This window comes from Festucalex cinctus, chromosome 2 (assembly GCF_051991245.1).
Source record: "Festucalex cinctus isolate MCC-2025b chromosome 2, RoL_Fcin_1.0, whole genome shotgun sequence".
In the NCBI taxonomy this organism is placed as follows: Eukaryota; Metazoa; Chordata; class Actinopteri; order Syngnathiformes; family Syngnathidae; genus Festucalex; species Festucalex cinctus.
Window position 1 is genome coordinate 9,258,633 of NC_135412.1, and position 20,452 is coordinate 9,279,084.

The 20,452-nt window shown below is 38.1% G+C and overlaps 1 protein-coding gene across 1 annotated transcript in view; it reads left to right on the forward strand.

Annotated features, from left to right (window-relative positions):
• Positions 1–20,452, forward strand: part of LOC144013617 (cadherin-4-like) — a 273,004-nt gene that overhangs the window by 202,703 nt on the left and 49,849 nt on the right. The window contains exon 6 of the mRNA XM_077512700.1: positions 19,096–19,251. Coding sequence (XP_077368826.1) covers positions 19,096–19,251 — 156 coding nt within the window. The remainder of the gene's footprint in view (positions 1–19,095; positions 19,252–20,452) is intronic.

A 20,452-nucleotide genomic window follows, 5' to 3' on the forward strand; every position in this document is an offset into this window, starting at 1 on the left:
GAACATTCAAGCTCAATACTGTATAATGTACAGTAATTGTAAAACAATTTTTGAGAAAGGAAAAATTAAAATCACTTGGCTCCATTATAGGTTCCATTCTAACAATATTGGCATATTGGTACAATAGATGTTAAACCAAATAGTTGGAGCTTCTGCTTAAACCAAATAGCTGGAGCTGGAGAGAGGAAATAAGATGCATTTGTAAGAAAAAAGAAAAAAAAAAAAAAAAAAAAAGATGCATTTGTAAGTGAGGATAAACAGTTGGGGAAATTGATGGGTGGATGTATTTTCAATCACAGATTCATATCAGAACTCACCATATCTTTGAACTCAGTATGTTTTTTTTGTTTTTTTTCTAGCTTGAGTTAGATTTCCTTCAGACTTTTTAGGATTATTGTTTTGACATGTCAACAATAAGTTGTGAAAAGGGTTCCAATGAGATACTTGGAAATGGACAACCTGTTGCTTAGTTGTTGGAGTTTTTAACAGAGCTAACTCGGTTCTTTTTGAAGGAGGGTTCCTCCTTATGCTATTTCAATCTCTGAAAGTTTAAAGAAGATTACCTAAGAATTACAGCAAGAAGTTTCAGCAGACTGTAATGCAATAAAGTGATGTTGATAGGATGATTTAACCCGCTTTGGATCTTGAGATCGCATGTCTGACTCTTGTTCTGCTCATCATGGTGGTCCAGACTGAAGTGTTGCAACATCAACGTAATGGTTTGCACAGGCAAAAAAAAAAGAAGAAAAAAAAAGAAAAAGAATTACGAGTTGGGTTTTATTTCCAGTCTGTGTTTATTGGTATGGTTCTGAAGGTTTTCCAGCAAGGCTGATCTTTTTTTCATGCTAAATGGATCAACTCCAAAAATGAATGGCTTTTATAAAACAATTGAGAACTAATACTGACCTCTACAGGCTTTACTGTCCCATACCAATTCGTGTCATCCATATATTAACATGAATCAACTTTCTTAAACCAGTTGAGTCCTACATGTAATCATAGTATTTAAATGTATGATTATTTAGAAATTGGCGCAGTGAAGCAGCTGTAAACATTTGCATGGGAGACATTTAGCTTTGGTTTATTTTATTTCACCGAGAGAACATTTTTCAGCGATGGCCTTGTTGCATAAAACTATGCTTTGAGCTTCTACCACAAGTCAAAATAAACAACAAAAAAGACCTACATCAGCCACCCCCTCATTCATGTGCACTCAGATGGTGCGCAAACATGCATATTTTGCCTAAAGTCCCTCCGAAAACACACTCTCCTCTGATATGACATCAGGCAGCAGAAGGCAGGCTCCCTCCCGGGTTGAGTCGGTGTGAAATTAAATAGTAAATCATCTCGCAGCAAAAGACATAAGAGTTATGTGTGAGTCAAGGGCAACAGTTCTGGGCTGTTTAATAGGAGATGAAGATGACTTTATGAAGGAGATAAATAACAGCTTAACAAACAGCCTCAGTGTGGTTCCCCTCTGAGATTGGCCTCTGTGACCTGAAGGATCAGCAGAATGAAGGAGAGCCAAGAATCTGTATTCTTCAGAAGACGTGAAAAAATGATGTGCACTGAACTGGTGGGAAGATATTCAGAACAGGACCTACTGGGAAGTGGATGCCAGTGATGAAGTGTAGGGGTGAGGGCGGCATCCCGGGTGGCAGTGATTAAATATCTAAACTAATGTCTTAAACTGCCTTAGTGGTTCGTAACCTGGGTTTGGTCAATCCCCAGGCGTTCGGTGAGTCAGTCTCAGGAGTTCGGCGGAGGTCAAGACACACACTTGACTCATATGATTCATGATGGCACGCCCGCTTGACCATAATAGGCTGCAGGTGATTACGCTACATTGCTTGGCGTATCTGTGCTGTAGGGAATTTGGTGTGTTCAGTAGTTGACTTGTGGCTGTTGTGATGGTACGTCATGTAACTTGTTTATTATTCCAATTCCTTCATACTAACACGTTTACTCCCAATAATGTATAAATACGTTTTTTTTAATGTTCTAAGTGTCCCAAAGACGTATTTATATGTTTTTTTGTTTTGTTTTTTTTGTTTTTTGTTTTTTAGAGCATACAGAAGGCTTTGATGCAGCCTCTCAACTGCAAAGAACGGTTGCAGAAATGGTAGTTATTACACAAACGGCCAGCAGGTGGCAGCAGAGCAAAGGAGATCAACCAGGGCCATGTGGGAAAAAAAAGCTCAATTACTTACAATTTTAAATAGATTTGTGAAAACTGATGAAACTTAGCTCTCTTCTAATGCGAATTGCTGCAAAACGGAAACAGATAGAAACATACTTTTTTTCCTGATGAAAGAAGAGACTCTAAGCTTTCTTCCATGCTTTTATAGCAATAGAACACAATATTCTGTTAGCCTTGCGAAAATCAGTCAAAATCCAGTAAAACAGCGAACGGGATTGCTTCTGTGAAAATGGCTGGGAGTGAATGAGCGAACTATGTCGAGCAAAAAAAAGGAAAGTGGTCGGACGAATATGTGCAATAGGAATTCACAGTTATACGGAAGGAATGGTGTCCCACAGGGTTCAGTTCTGGGGCCTCTGCTGTTTTCATTTTATCTGCTGTCCCTGGATTCCATCTTAAGAAAACCATGATGGTCGTTTGAAAGTGCTCAATATACTATGTGTAGTTGATTTGAGTGATGCGACTGACTGCATGCTAGCAATTCTAATGTTTCGATAAAAAAAGGGTTTGGTGAATTTGCATAGGAAACTGGTGGGGTTCAGTAACTCCAACAAGGTTAAAAAAAAAAAAAAAAAAAAAAAAAAAAAAAAAAAAGTATCCCATTCATTAATAACAGGCTCTGAGTGTCACACAACTTTGAATGGAATAGGAGCAACAGGATATGGTCAGATGAAAAATAAGCTAGGACAATGACTTAAAAAGCTAATCTTAAAAAACAAAATTTTCTTTTTAAAATCATGAATTTAAATAAACATCTGATCAATTTAGTGAGCTGTTTGTGCAAGAGCAGCACCCAGTGAGGCTTGAGTTACCACATTAGACTTGGCTCGTCCAATTGAAAGCACGCACGGATTATTTATTTATTTATTTTCACTCACTCACTCACAGAAGCTTACGTGTGTCAATGAGTGAGTGAAGAAAAAAAAAGTTTGTGCGTGCTTTCAAATTGCCCCGCGGGAGTGACGTCACACAGCCGACACGTTCGCCCGGCCCCGTTTGCGACACGCCACCCCCCGCTCTGCGATTGGCTGGAGGGGTGTAAACACTGTCTTTCCACAGAAACGTCCCGCTGTTTACAAAACAAACACAAAATGGCAAAATACAGGCTGGGGGGTGGGGGTTTAGGACGAAATCACCACCAAAGATTAACATAAACACAGATGTGTAGACTGGGAGAAAATTAAAGGGTGTACATCCTGTATTTAAAAAGTGCATTTTCCTTAGTGAATCCGGCAGACAGCCCCTTTAAAATAGGTTCCCAGTCGGAGTCTTCTCTTGTAAGAATAATGCTTTCTCTGTCTCTAGTAAAAGTCCTAAACTTCCTACATACAGACATGGAAGTTGTTGTTTTTTTGTTTGTTTTTAAGCATGTCAGCTGCAGTACAAAGAAAAAGCTGCACAGATATTATTAAAGAGTATATAAACGAAAGCTGCTATAAGATAAACAGTCTAGCATCAGATAAAAAGTTGCCCGTATTTTATAACTTGTCCTTTAACTTTGAGTGGCCAATACTCCCTTAAGCTTTTTACATTTTTATCTGCTCTTCATTTCTAGGAAAAAAAAAGATTGTTTCCTGTTAAGATCCTATAAAAGCTTTTACGTCCCACATTGTTCATAAAAGCGGAATGATGCACGGCTCCTTGCACCGTGCCTGACATTGTGGCCCATGAGAGACAATGTTATGGTACATTGGGGCTTCTTTTTGTAAGGTGATTTCAACTGCTTGCTATACATAGTTTATGTCCTCTTGTCTTTGAAGACAACTCCGTGTGAAGAAAGTGACCTCTGCCGGCTTCAATACACCCCAATGTGTCTCAATCAAGCCGCATGGTGAAAATGCACTCGTACGGTGCACGTTGACCAGCAATCTGCATGTCGTGCACATGATCCATTGCCGTGATTCGGCGGCAGACACGCAAGCATGGCTGCCCAAACACGCACCCCTCCTTACTCTTCCAAGGTTCATTTGTCAAGATGACAGCTGGACCCTCATCGAGGGGGAGTTTGCCAAGCACAATCCTATGCAAGCCTGCTTGAGTGGGGGCCAGAACATCCCTCGGAAACATTTGGACTCGCCAAGAAGTGAGTGTGTGTACAGTACGTGTGTATGTGTGTGTGTTGGTGGTGGTGGGGTTTAGTAGGTTGGCCCTTAGTGAGAGCATGTGCGCACGTGTTAATGAGAGATAGCAATGAAGTGGCGCATCTCTTCAGTTTGGCAGGGAGAAGCCACATTTTGTCAAGCTTCCGGTCAACATCAAGCGCACCCTCTGCTCTACAATAACACCTTTGCCCCCTTTTGTTTGGTTACCCAAATTATTTTTAGCACCATATGATCTGCCGGGATGTGCAGTCCAACCTCCCCTTGCTTAACTTTTTTTCATGCATGTTTCCAAAGGAGCCCAGCCCTGCCATATCGCTTAAGGCACCTACACGCTGTACTTGTGTCATGGTTCGGATCTCAGCCCTGTTGTGTTTTGTTATTTCAGTGCCAGTGACGAGGGGGGCGTTCCCCAGTGCCGCACCTGCAACTCATCGGTAATCAGGACTTTAAAAGGACTCCGAGGAGCAACAGGCAGATGTCGGATTATTACTTGCTCACCATCGTGTCCAAGTGTTCTCTGCGTACTCCTTTTGGTAAATTCTGATCTGCTATCGTCCTTGTTTTGGTTCTGTCACTTATGCGTGAGTTGCCGCGGCGCTTTTTGTTGTTTAACCTTGTTCTGATTAATTCCGTGTTATAGTTCGTGTAGTCCTTGCCTTTTGCAAGCGTTTTGTGTATTCTATCCGGGTCCTTGCCTTTTGCAAGTGTTTTTCGTTACGTTTGTGCTCCTTGCCTTTTGCAAGTGTTTTCCGTTACGTTAGTACTCCTTGCCTTTTGCAAGTGTTTTTTGTTACTGAAATATTCTTGCCTGCGAGCAAGCGTTGTTGGTTCGGATTGGAAATAAATCGAAATTGTATTTTCCTCCTCTGAGTCTGCGCTTCTGGGATCCACTTTTTTATCGACAGAGTCGATACTTAACAACTTGGTTTTTGTGGTGCCCACTGAGGGGCGTGATGCAGGAATGAAAGTATGCAAAGGTTTAGCAATAGTTGTGAAGCTACTGAATAGGAAGGCTGGTGCCTTTTCCTACTGGTTCGAACAACCATCCATCCATCCATTATCTGACCCGGTTATCCTCACGAGCAAAAAGTTGTTATTGTACTTTACTTATAATGAGGTGGAGTAGATATAATGAAATATGTGTGACTAACCTAACATTTTTAATCTTAAATGCAAGTAGAAACTTTTATTTCTAGCACATTCAACCATTATATATATATATATATATATATATATATATATATATATATATATATATTAGTGTTGTTCCGATACTGATATTGGTATCGGCAGAGGTGCCGATACTGCATAAAAACAGTGGTATCGGTGACTACTCACAAATAACATGCCGATACTATTAATTCCAACGCTAATATAGGATTTTGGATGCAGCATCTTGTGTCTACACAACATTCACTGATATATGACATGTTTACTGCATGCCGATCTAAGATATCCTATTGGCCCTTGAATGCTCTGAACCAATGGCAGGACAGCTTTTTCATGTTGAGGAAAAAAAAAAACGTAAGTATCGGTATGGTATCGGTATCGGCCGATACTGCAAAGCTGGGTATCGGTATCGGAAGCCAAAAAACGGTATCGGAACAACACATATATATATATATATATATTAAGGGTGTCACGATTTCGATTTTTTATCGAAATCGATCGAAATTACGTCACGATTTCGAGCATCGAAATAGAAGAGAGGACACACGATTCGATGCCCCCCCCCCCCCGCGCCCGCCGCCACCGCCACCTCCCAGGAAAGCAAATGAGACGCAGCCATTCAGCTACTAGCTAACGGCACTTGTTAGCTGACTTCTCCTGCAGTCATGATGGCAAGCGCGGACAGACACAGCAATGGTGCTTCAAGCCGCTCCCGCTTCTCTCGTCACCAGTTTGGAAACATTTTGCGTTCCCGGTGAGTTATGTCGACAACGATAAAAAGACCACAGTTGCAAGATATGCTATGTGCGCGTACTGTACTCGGCCACGGTGTTACGCCCGGCTCTTCAAGGGGAAGGGAAGTAACACAATAACAGAAAATATAGAGTAGATAAACACGGGTCGACTTTAACATCTGAGTAGTTTTACTTGAAATTTCAGGCAGGGGTTTGACAAGGGAGTGAAAGTGGAAGGTGAACAAATAATAACCGCATTTGACAGAACTGACAGAACGGAGGAGAAACAACAATAACCAATAGGGGTATAATACACGGATACACAATAGCGTCGCGCTGGCACAGTCGTCCAATCGGAGTGTCGCGCTGGCACAGTCGTCCAATCGGAGTGTCGCGCTGGCACAGTCCTCCAATCAGAGTGTCGCGCTGGCGCATTCAAACTGAAGTACCATTATACGGGCACCAGCCGACACAAACACACACATACATACTAGGGGAGCGGAGCCGGCGGCGAAAACAAGTGGGAAAACAACGGTCCAACCAACTATTTCATCCTCATTTACAGTGAAACTTCCACACACTTCAGCTCGCGCGAAACGCCAGATCCATAGGTCTATTTATAGCAGCAGACCTGCAGCCTTGGAAAACGCTGGATTCAAACATTTAATTAGTGTACTTGAACCACGCTACAGTATGCCCAGCAACTGTAAATGTTGGGATATAGTTTGTTCAGGCTGTATTTGTTCCATGACTTTGGATACAATATATTTTTTGTTGTTGTTGCACATTGCACATTATTTTAAGAGGAACGCACAGCACACTGTTGTAACCAAAAACAGTCAATAGATGGCAGGCACCCACTGTGACTTTTTGTTTTTGTTTTTTTATTTTTTATTTTACACTTCAGTAAGAACAAGACGGTTAACTTTATATTGTAAATAAATTCTTTGAATTTGATCATTCCTGCCTAATGTCAATTATCATATATTACATAAATTTACACAAAAATAATATGGAAATTGCATCACCTATATGTAGCCGATCTTTTGAAATAAGATTTACTGTACAATGAATAGAACCAATGATCATAGACTAGCCTTAGCCTACAGAAGCATATGCCTCTGTGTTATAAAGTGGGGGAGCGGAAAAAAAAAAAAAAAAAAATCGAAAAAAAAATCGAATCGTGACCCCAAAATCGAAATTTAAATCGAATCGTGGAGTTGGCGAATCGTGACACCCCTAATATATATATATATATATATATATATATATATATATATATATATATATATATTCCGCACTATAAGGCGCACCTAAAGTTTGACTGACCTATCTGACTGTTTTGTTGACATTCCCTTTAGCGCAGCACCATCTAATGGGTGCATAACGTAACCCCAGCCTCTACTGTAGCGCCTTATATATGGAAAAACTTTTCAAATATCTCAATCATTGAAGGTGCGCCTTATATATGGAAAAAGTTAGGGGTGTGAATTGCCTCGTACCTGCCGATTCGATTCGTATCACGATTCACAGGTCACGATTCGATTCGATACCGATTAATCCCGATACGAATTTATAAGTCGATTGTTGCGATTTTTTTTCATTCAAATTTAGAAAATACTAATCAGTAAGCTTGTAGAGTGTAAGATTTATATGAAAATGTATTATTTATTTATCTGAAATTTCAGTCTTATAGAGGTTGTAATCTGTTTCATGTTTAAACAGCATTAAAATAAAATATTAAGGCTTAATGTTCCGTTCATATAACATTCTTCCATGCTTAAGGTGTGAATCCTAAAAAAAAAAAAAAAAAAAAAAAAAAAAAATCGATTTTGCCTATTATTGAATCGATTCGAGAATCGCGCGATGTAGTATCGCGATATATCGCCGAATCGATTTTTTTAACACCCCTAATATATATATATGTGTGTGTGTGTGTGCAGTTCTTGTGGCGTTGATAGTAGCCTCCATCTACCCTTGAAGTCCCTGACCACTTTACTCTAATTACCCAGATTGGGTTTGCTGGGAAGGAAGCATGAGTACCAAGGGGTCCTTGATTCTGTCCTTGTCCAAGCCTCTGGGAGCAACTTGGGAAGTTATTCATACATCCATCACATTCCCCATTTCACAATTTAATCAATCCCCTAATGAAAAAGTGGCACAGACAGAGGATAGAAAGCCCTCACACTCCAACCCTGAAAAGCCACAGCATCAGGGTGGGGCCGCTCTTTGTCTGCCACTACAATTGCCACCTTATTTTGATTTTCTTTTCCTGGGAGAAGGGAGAGTCATTACAATGTTACCTCGAGGGAGAATAGCACCTCTAATTTGCCATAAGCCTTCACTATTAAAGACCAGACGTCTTTCATGCAGCAATAACAGGAAAAGTCCTCAACTGCTTAACTTCCATGTCTACATGTTATTCTGACTAATGCGAAAGATGGTCTTTTAATATAGTCACATGCATCACCTGGGGCTATTATTCGACTGACACAAAAGCTCATTGAGTGCACTCTCTTATCCAACCGACTCACTAAATCGGAAAGCATCTTTATTATTCTCTTTTTTTTTTTTATTCCCCATAAATGTTAAAACGTATTGTTCCGAATAGGGCAAAAGCAGTGAGATAATTAAAACCCTTGTCTGCAGTTCCCATTTGTAAATCTGTGTTCAACAAAGCACTAAAGTAAAAATGTGATGACGAGGACATTGAATTTGGATTTTTGTGTTTCAGCACAAGCAGCAACAATCTACCCATCATGAATAGCAATAAATGTGAATAGATAAATAGTATAGGTGTAAAAATGATTTGAATCAGAAAATCAGTTTGGAATTAAATTAAGCCAATGCAGTATTTTTGAACCGCATTGAATCGTTCTACGGATTGGTGACATCAGTTCAGTTGCAGCATGTTTGTCTTCATTACATGTGGTGAAAGCTGTAAATACAAAATTAAAGTTGATCTCTACATACACTGTAAAGTTACTGCAAGCACAAAGGGAATCAATTTCTTTAGAGTAAAAAGTTGACAAAGATAGGCATTAATATACATACTCATACAGCATGTATGTAGCTGGCAACCCGGAAGTACGTCTGCGAAAATGGCGATTAAATTTGTCCTTAAACATCAATAAAATTGTTCATTTTTCATCCAAACAATTCGTAAATATTTTAATGGCATAGAAATACTTTGAAAATTACTATTTAAAGCATGAACATATTTATATAGAAAAGGCCTTAAAAGCAACAAAATATTTATAGAATTGGCATTTATTGGACAAATATATCTTTGAAAGAAATTCCAAAAATTGCGGTAGTGGCAAATTTATTCTATGTATGCAAATGGAAATAAATTCATTGCATCATACCCACTCAAACTGAGCCGACACATATCAAATTAACTCGTAATCCCATTGAATCCAGCCAAATCGAATCGTTGCACTTTAGATGTATGTCCGTCCTTAAATCGTATTGCAACCAATGTATCAAGATACTGTACATATTGAATCATAATAGATAACAAAATACATGGGAAAAACTATGACATAATCATTAACAATTGTGGAATTAAAGAAAAAGTTGTCTTTTTGTGTACAATGTACACTATTTTTGAAAACAGGAACATTTGTTGGACTGCGTCACAAAGGGTGGGGCAGCTGCAATGTCTACAAACGTCAAGTGTAGTCATCAATTAGTCTATAGGTCCACTGAAAATATAGTGGACAGCAATACACATTATACAGCATATAAAATCTGTCAAATGATGCATATATGCTGTATAAAAAACAAAACTTTTTTTTTTTTTTTTTTTTTTTTTCTTGTGAAGGGTTCAATTCAGAGCTGAGCATCCCTTCACTGACATGTCGTCCATTATCTGCAGTATGTTTCATGCATCTGTCAGGCTTTTACATCCCATTACGGAAAAATATTCATCTGTTTGTTCCTGTCAGGGTGCACATTTTGTAGTATGTTCTACAGTTTTGCGTTTTAGAGCTGTGAGAGGTCTGGCTTTCATCTGTATATGGTTTTGCTGTCTGCAAGTGACAGATTGTCTCAACTGTGCACTGGTGTCATTCTATGAAGTGAGAGTGCAGTGTCACAGAAGCCAACTGCAGAAGTGGTTTCTTGTGTCTGTATATGTACGGTATGTATGTTCTGTTTTCGTGATCTTGATTAGTGTCATACTTTCAGGAAAGCAAAATATGAAAAACACCTCTCAAATTATGTCATGTCTGGATTGTGGAATACCCGCATCGGTAACACTTTATAATAACTATCCGTTATAAGTAGTTCATAGATCATTAGTTGATTGTTAATTAATGAGTTGTTAATGACTTATTAAATGTTTGTTAACTGTTTGTTAAGGATTTATACTTATGACTATAAACAGTTAATATGTCATTATTAAACTGTTAGTTATTGAGTTATAAATGACTTGTTAACTGTATATTAATCATTTGTAACTATATATTATAAATTAGTAAGACTAAGTTAACAAACTATTAGTAAATTACCTACTAATGACTTGTTAAGTATCAGTTAATAGTTTATATCTGTTATTAGGACGTTATTCTAAAGTGGTAGCTATTCCTCATTTATTAACTGTTATTAAATGAGGAACAGTTGCAACTTTACGATAATATCCCAATAGTATAAATTAGCTACTTACTAATATTTAACTTATATATTAGCTAATTCTTTACATAGTAGATGTTTACCATCTACTAATAACTATGAAACTTTGTCAAACAACAAATAGGTGGAACAAGTTGAAAGTACAGAATTTGAAGGTGAAATTTAAAATATAAAATTACTATGCCTTACCATGCCTAAATATCAATTTTCCGTACCATTGAACTTTTTCCACTCATGTGCTCCTCTACAAAGTTTCACTGGTATAGTATTAGTAGATGGTTAACAAACTATTTAACAACTGCTGTAAAGAAGTGAGTTAATCTACTACTTAAATATTAGTTATTACTCTATTTATGTTATTGGGACGTTATTCTAAAGTTGCAACTACTCCACATTTACTAACACGTAATAAATGAGGAATAGTGGCAACTTTAGAATAACGTCCCAATAACCTATACAAACTATGAAGTAATACTTATCAAGTCATTCGTAAGTAATTTTCTAATAGCTTGTTAACGATGTATTACTAATTTATAAAATATAGTTCTGAATAATTACTATACAGTTAACAAGTCATTTAGAGCTCAATAACTAACAGTTTAAAAATAAAAATTTTACTATTTATAGACATTTTAAAACCTTAACAAACAGTTAACAAACATTTAATAAGTCATTAATAACTCATTAATTAACAGTTTACTAATGGTCTATTAACTAGTTATAACGGGTAGTTATTATAAAGTGTTACCATGAATAGAAACAGAAAATAATGATTTGCAACTCCTTTTCAACCTATATTCAATTGAATAAACCTTAAAGACAGGATAATAAATGTTCTGATAGTTTTTGCATTTCATAATGTGCCACACATTTCCAATGGGAGACACTGAGACAGGCCTGGACTGCTGGCAGGTCAGTTTAGTACTCGCACTCTAACAATGAACACATGCTGTTGTAATACATGCAGAATGTTGCATGACACTGAATTCCTGAAATACGCAGGAACGTCCCTGAAAAATACATAACAACACACGTAGCAATTTATTCAAAGAAGACTTTTTGTCAGATACATTAAAAATAATATAGAGAAAGGTTAGCATGTTAGCTTAACCTTCGCCCATCGTTCAAGATTCTCATGTGGCCCTTTTGCAAAATTGCCCAACCATGTTCGAAAGAATGTATTTTTACTTCTTTTTTTTTTTTTTTTTTTATTATATACATTTTGATTTAATCTATTTGTAGTCCACTGGCTATAATATCAGAAGGACGCTAATGTTCATATCTTGCTTGTATCCTGTTTTCGATGCTTTTCGAGTCAGTGGCGTGATAACTTCTGCCTTGATTTAGATTTGCCCAACACAGGAGAAATGAGCTCTTAAGATAAGAGCTCCTGAAGCTGCAGACAAGCTGTCAGCAATGAAGGCAACAGCTTTGATCTGTTAACAATTAGGTCATTTAGACCAGTGCCTGCTGCCTGATGCTGATTGACAGCACACGTGACTCCCTCTGTTAATTTCTAACTTATAATTCCAAAACAAAAATAAGCTAAATTTGTTTTGATTAATATTATTTGAGATTTTATTAGCCATGTAATCTTAGATTGTGGTTGTTTCAATGTGTGAAATGAACACGCACGATGGCTTTGTGGTGCCAAATTGCTGGACAACACACGTATGATTGAGTATAATAATAATTGACTGAGGGCAACCTTCCCACAGAGAATTTGAGTTGAGTCTCCAGATCTTCTGACAGAACCCAAAGGGCATAATTGCATTGAATTCAAACGGTGTCCCGCTCGCTGCAATTTTCAGCGATAAATTGAGGAGACTGATAAGGTGCTGCCGCAGCTCGCTGATTAACTTCTTTTGACAAATATTATTTGAACGTAGTTTCGTGAAAAGGTCAGTTGGATGCACAGGGTGACTGAAAGATTTTGAAGCTCCATTAAAAAAACATTTGTTGATGGAGGAGGGGGGGAACGGAATTTGTTTCCAATTTTTATGCCGAATAATCCCAGCCGGGTGTCCCTTTAGAACGCCCCCGTCATCTAAAATCGTCAGCAGCCTCTTGGCGTGACACGGCCGTCACCAGCGGAGCACGGAAGCATTTAATTGAACCAAAACATGCAATATGATATTTCACCTTCAAGAGGCGCTAGTCTTAGTGTCGCCTCCTGAGTGCGCAAGAGGAAAAGATGCTTAATTTTCGAGGAGAATACAAGTACGCACACCGCTAGATTTAACAGGGGATTCCATCATTTAAATATCGCTCCACACCCACACATTTTCTGAAGGTGCGTAATAGGTGGAATTAAGTCGATGGGAGAATTTGCACAGCCAAAAAAAGTGCATTAAGCACTATGTTCCTTATTGAACAATTTGTGGCTCTCTGGCTTATTGAAAGAAAAAGAAAAATGGCTGTGCAGCCAAAGATGTTTTTTTTCTACCCGCTCCCGTCTCCTGTGAGCTTTTTATCATGCACCGTCCCAATCCCGTGATTATAGGTTGATTATAGGTTGACTCCCGTCCCTGCAGTATTACCAAAATAATGTCAATCTCTACTGCACGGCCCTGTTTGAACACTCTAATAAAGCTCACTCTTATGCATGTGTACCATTTTTTATTTATTTTGTTGCTGGCAAATGTTTGATCCACACTTCAGCCCATTTGTCAGTAATATAGTGAAAATGAGTGAAGTGAATATTTTTAATTTGCAGGGTGTGTCCCTAAATCGTGTACTTGTGCCCAAAAATTTCAGGTTAAGGCCCACTGTGCTTCTAGTAAAAAAAAAAAAACAGTAATCACAAAACACTCAAATGTAGAGAAAGCATTGCATGAATATAAAGTGGATGTTAAAATGATACTACAAATGGATCAGAAGCTGGGGCAATGTAACTATTTAAAAAACAAAACAAAACAAAAAAAGCCTTTTATGTTTACTCTGCCTGTAAATAGACAAAACTCATGTATAATTGATGCCAAATGAAATGCATGGGGCGAGGGTGGGGGTGGAATCTTCACAAAAATGCTGATAAACATTAAATATAACATGTAATTTCTAATGTTGCGATGGTTGCTATCATTGATTGCGATCGGGCAAATTAAGACATTACAGCTGATCACCGATTTTGTATAAAACGCAAAATTTTGTCCGATCCCGATCCAGCCGATCAGAAAGTCTCCTTATAAGCATCCATGTGAACGATAATAGCCGGGAATAAGTATGAGGAGCGTGTGCCATCCCAAAGAGGAGCGCTTGTAACAAGAGTAAAAAATCAAAAGAAACTGGAAACCCCCCAATGGAATTCATCAGTGCAATCGCTTCCTATCTGGGGAGGATTTATTCGGCACTGCCAAAGCTAACGGACTGAAGTCATTTCATTTTTCATGCATGCTGTCTGTCCTCACAGACACCTGAAGCAAAGCGAGTGAAAATGATGAGAGAGCACAGCATAGGGGAGAGATCAGACGAAATGGGCGGAGGACCACTGAGCCAGAGTAAAGAGGTGCATAGGAAGGGCGGGCAGAGAAGTGTCGAGACAAGGCGAGGGGAGGAGAAACAGAAGGCTATAAATGCATAGATGTGTAATAATTGCTTTTGTCTTCAAATGGCAGCCAATAGGAAGCTGGAGCTACCACTTTGACCTATCCTTTGTCTCATATGAAGTGAATTACTCTGATGGATGAATTAAGGATCTGACTACCAATCAATCTACCTACAAAGGAGGATGCACATTCCAGGATTAAACCTGTTGTGCGTTGATTATCAAGGCTGCGGAAATCCTCCAAAGAAAACAGCCCATACACACCTGCACAATCAACACTGACAGGATGTTGTGACAGCTCCTTAACATCTTCTTCTGCTTGGAGCTGATACTTCACCTTTGCTTGATCAGAGAAACTCGTGTTCCTGTTGAGGCAGCTAATGAGGAGGTGACGGCAGTGTCTGTGATGGTGACAGTTTTTTTGTTTTTTTTTTGCGCCAGTGCAGCGAGGCGGGATGACACCTGTCTTGTATGGAACATCCTTCCCATGGCCTTATTAGTTGCTCTGGCTCCTTTTGGGCAGCACCATTCCTGGTGTGTCAGACAAGAGGCTAAATTGGTTCCTCAAGCGATGAAAGACAAATTCAACTTCAACCTCTCCACTGAAGTACGAGTTATTGATTTGAAAATAGGGCTTACCGGTTTTCCGTACTTGTGTGACCACAAGCCCACTGCACTTTCGAACAATCTTCCTAATTCTATACTCTATCTTATAGGGGTGTGAATTGCCTAGTACCTGACGATTCGATCCGTATCACGATTCATAGGTCACGGTTCGATTCGATACCAATTAATTCCGATATGGATTTACAAGTCGATTGTTACGATTTTTTTTTTTTTACTCAATTTAGAAAATACCATTCAGTAAACTTGTACATGTACACTGTAAGATTTGTATGAAAATTTGTTATTTATTGATCTCAAACTTCAGTGTTATAACTGTGAGCCACTGTATTTAACAAACAGGTTGTAACCATTTTCATGTTAGAACAGCATTGAAATAAAATATTAAGGCTTAATGTTCCATTAATATAACATTTTTCCATGCTTAAGGTTTGAAAGTTAGACGTTTTGTTGAATATTTTTTCATCAAAAATGGATGTTAAAAAATCGATTCGGCTGCCTATTGAATCGATTCGAGAATTGCGTGCTGTAGTATCACGATATATTGCCAAATCGATTTTTAATATTTTAATCTTATATTGACATGCTGTTTACACCTGATATTCACCATACATGTTTACACCATCTATCAACATTTGCACCCCAACATGTTCACACCTGTGATCAACGAGTTTACATGTCTTATTAATAGGGATGTTCGACACCACTTTTTTTCAGACCGATACCGATACTCAGACCCTCAGTACTCACCGATACCGATACCAACTGCCGATACCAGTAGTACATTTTGACAAATAAAAAAAAAAATCACTAAAAGATATTTTGAAACAAATATATTTCCTTTAATTTTGACAAAAAAAAAAACAGCACAGTCACTCTTCAATAGTCTTAACGCTCAAATTAAACACAATTTTGATTCACAATTTTGAAATATTTCCAAACCGGTGAAGTTTTGGTGAAAAACTGCTGCAAGCTAGCGGCAGTTACAGGCAAGGAGGACTCACTTAACGTCTTCCCCCTCTGCCATCGGTCGCTTGTACTCGTCTGCGTCACGAGTACTCGAGTACTTGAAAAAAGGCTGGTATCGGCCCGATACCGGTACCTGGTATCGGTACTCGCCCATCCCTACTTATTAACATTACTGCTATAGACACATCCACACCTAGCATTTATTCACTTCAACCTCTTGATAACAATTGCCACTTTACCACTATCATCTTGTCAACACTTATATTGCTTTTTTTATGTAAAGGCAGATGTTTGCAAATGTCTTATTCATGTTCATAAAGGAGTACACAAATCAGAGAATACATATACTGTTGAAAGGCTGAAATAAGAGTATTTGGAAAATTTGAACTTAAACAATGTCAGAATGATGCATCGATTATCAAAATGGTTGTCAATTAACTCATTCACTCCCAGCCATCGCTTCCGGCTGTTTTACTGGATTTTGACAGATTTTTAAAGGCCCACAGAATATTGTGTTCTATTGCTATAAAAATATGGAACCTACCAAAGAAAAGATTAGTGTCTTGTCTTCTTTCATCAGGAAAAAAAAAATATTTATATCTGTTTCCGTTTTGCAACAGTTAGCCTTAGAATATCGCTAAGTGTCATCAATAGTCACATTCATGGAAAAAACACAGAGAAAAGAGCTTTGTTGGAAAATGGCCCTGGCTGATCTCTTATACTCTGCTGCCACCTGCTGTTTTTTTTTTTTTTTTTTTTTAATAATTATCATTGCTTTAAGACAGCTCTTCATGTCAGAAGCTGCATCCAAGCCTTCTGTATGCTCTTGCAGAAAAAATAAATACATAAAAAATGTGTAAACACGTTGTTAGATGGCAAGGACAAAGTATTTAAAAACGTTTTTACACATTTTTGGGATTGAACGAGTTAATGGATTAATTGTGCCACATCTACACAAACATCAACATAGCCACATTTAATATTTTCCTGTTCACAACTGTTCCCTCAGTATTTAACGTTCACATGCACTTGGTATTTGCATTTAGACACAATGATGATTCGGTAGGCTTGGGTTTAATGGTGGCATTGAGTCAAGGCAATGCTTTAATCAATGTTAGGATTCAGTTGCGAATAAGCGCTTGTGTGGTAGGCGACAGAGAATGTTTTCTTAATAGAATGCCTCCATGAGAACGGCAACAGGAGATTTTAAATGTGCGCTTACAATATGTGCCCACATACAGTACAAGCCCAAGTGTATGACTGAGCCATGTTGGCTAATGTTCAGTGGATGTCATGTTCAGAATCGTTGATGGGCAGAGATGGGATGCTTTGGTGCTTTTGATTCTTCATTGAAAACTGGATTACAATTACTCAGCACTTATGTTCAACTCACAGGACTGGCCTGGCCTGGCCTGATACTCAGCATACTTATTAGCTATCGATCTGGTAGGAACAACTCAACCGAAATGAAGAAGTATTATTACTACGTTAAATGTCCCTTGCAGCCACTGCCAGTCTTAATCCGGGGTAATAAAATAAATAAAAAATAAAAATAAAAAAATGGGTTAGTGGCATCAAGAAGGGCATCCGGTGTAAATTGTGCCAAAATTATCATATGAGTGACTGACTCCCATATAGTGACCACTAAGAGGGAAAAGCTGAAAGTCACTTCTTTCTTTATTATTTCTTTTTCTTGCACCACATCCTGCCTCAATCCAAGATAGATATTAGAATAGTTTGAGATGTTTCATTATAGGTAGGTTTGATTTCATGTTGTTATTGTTGTTTTATTCAGTTAGTTTTAATTAGTTTTTTGAGCAGGTTTCTTCATTTGTATTAGTTATGTTTTAAAATTCATTTTAGTTTCATTTGTATTAGTTTTATTATAAGTTTTTTCTGAATATATGGAGTATTTGTCAAGTTAAAAGCATTTTTGTTTGTATTTTATTATTCAACCTTAGTTTATGTTATTTACAGTAGTCAGTTTCTGTTACTTAACTATAACTGAGTATTAGGGATAGACCGATTATCGGCTGGGCGCCGATATTCAGCATTTTGAGAAATATCGGCATCGGCCATTTTGAAGAATCATATGGCCGATAATAGATCCTTTTTTTTTTTAAGTGTTAACTTCAGGGAACTAATTTAAATGTAAATTTAAAAAAAAAAAGTTTTTATTTTCATTTTTGTCAACCATGGGAACTCTCTGTACCTTCTGTTTTTGATTGAAATTAAAACTAAGATAAGTAAAAATTTAATACTTTGGATATTTTGAAATTTTGGAAGACTTTTATTTTGTGTAGAAAATGTAGAAAAACCTTAAAATATTTTACTAACCCTAAAAGTTGCTCAATGAACATATGCTTTAAAATTAAAAATAAATAAATAAACAAATTCCAAATTTTGATGTCCCTCTTTAGTGAAATTGAATATCGGCTCCAAATATCGGTTATCGGCATCCTTCACTACTAATAATTAGTATTGGTATCGGGCCCGAAAAAACCTTATCAGTCTATCTCTATTGAGTATCCTCTTTTGCACATTAAAGTAAATGATGTGTTGGTGTTGTTGTTTTTGTCTGTCATGTGTTTCATATAACTTTTACTTGCTTTTCATCAAAAATCAATTTTTTGGTCTAATTATTATTTTTGCACACCACCATTCCCAGCATGGTACCATAATACTTTGAAGATTAAATTAAACAGTAACTATATGTTGATTTCTTCTGTTTCTCCTCAAAGTGTCGAATTAATTGAGGAGCTGATCCCCGCGGCAGCACTAATGGAGTCCTTGAGCCTGCGATAACTTGAAATGCCAGTTGGTGATAAATGTCTGTGCACGTCAACATAACAGTGCGTGCCCTCTGTGCCTTTTTTTTTTTTTTTTTTTTTTTCTGGAAGCGTTTCCTGTGAATAATATGCAATATCAGCTTGCCAAGATCACATTGCAAGGACAGAATTATTAAACATAGAGGCAGTAGATCACAAGCTTGCCTTTGAATAATAAACACCTCATAATATTGTGCATATAGCACCAAAAGAAGTGGTAACCATGTGTATCGTTATTTTCACTTACGTTATTAATTGTGTTTTATTGTGTTTGCTTATGGTGCCACAGATTCGTTCAGACCAGGATCAGGATATCTCCATCCGGTACAGCATTACTGGGGTAGGAGCAGATCAGCCACCGAATGAGGTTTTCAACATCGACCCTGTGCTTGGCAAGATGTTTGTCACCAAACCTCTGGATAGAGAACATCGGTCATCCTACCATGTGAGTCTACATAAACACACAGCTGCATTTGTTTTTATGTGCCGGGCATCAAAATTAACATTCTTTCCTTTTACCCAAGCTCATATCATTATTCCTAGATCAGTGGTTCTTGTTTTGGGTAGTGATCCCCACCAGTTTTATATGTGCGTTCACCGAACCCTTTTTTATTGAAAAATAAATATGATTTTTTTTTCTTTCAAATTCTAGACATAGGTACAGGGTTTACTAGTGAACAAAATGAACAGGGAGAGTATAGCCTTTTCATTCTCTTCAACTTGAATTCAGCAAACGTTGTGTTCTTGTATTCCTCAACCTCGTGCAGCTTAAGCAAATGTTCCTTTAGATTGCTAGTTGTGCTTGAATTGCTAAACTTGGCATTGCAGATCATGCAGTTAGGGCACTGACTCCCATCACTCAACTCAACTCGATATTTTTGGTGCACTTTAAAGGGGCTGTCTGCCGGTTTCACTCAGGAAAATGGGGGGTGGGGCTTTTTTTTTTTTCACTCACTCATTCACACATGTAAGCTTCTGTGAGTGAGTGAGTGAGTGAGTGAGTGAGTGAGTGAGTGAGTGAGTGAGTGAGTGAGTGACAAATAATAATAATCTGTGCATGCTTTCAAATTGCCGCGGGATTGACGTCACGCAGCTGACACGTTCGCCCGGCCCCGTTTGCGACACGCCACCCCCGCTCTGCGATTGGCTGGAGGGTTGTAAATACCGGTACTGTCTTTCCACTGAAACGTCCCGCTGTTTACAAAACAAACACAAAATGGCAAAATACAGGCTGGGGGTGTGTGGGGGTTTAGGACAAAATCACCCCCACACGTTATGAAAAGCCCATATCTATAAATTGAGAAGTAGTTTGTTTGTTTAAATCCTGTATTTAAAAAGTGCATTTTCCTGAGTGAAACCGGCAGACAGCCCCTTTAAAACAACCACTGCTGTTTTTTTAAGATGGAACCCAGGTACAATGAAAACGGCAGAGGCCCCAGAATTGAACACCGCTAAACACCATACGTGACGTTCGGTCTACATGTGAATTCATATTGCACGTATTTGTCCGGCCACTTTCTTTTTTTGCTCGACATAGTATGACTGGATTACAACACTCAAGAAACCGCACAATGTACCATCACAACAGTCCTGAATCGACTACTGAGTGCCCTAAATTTCCTGCAGCCGATGATGGCCAAATGGGG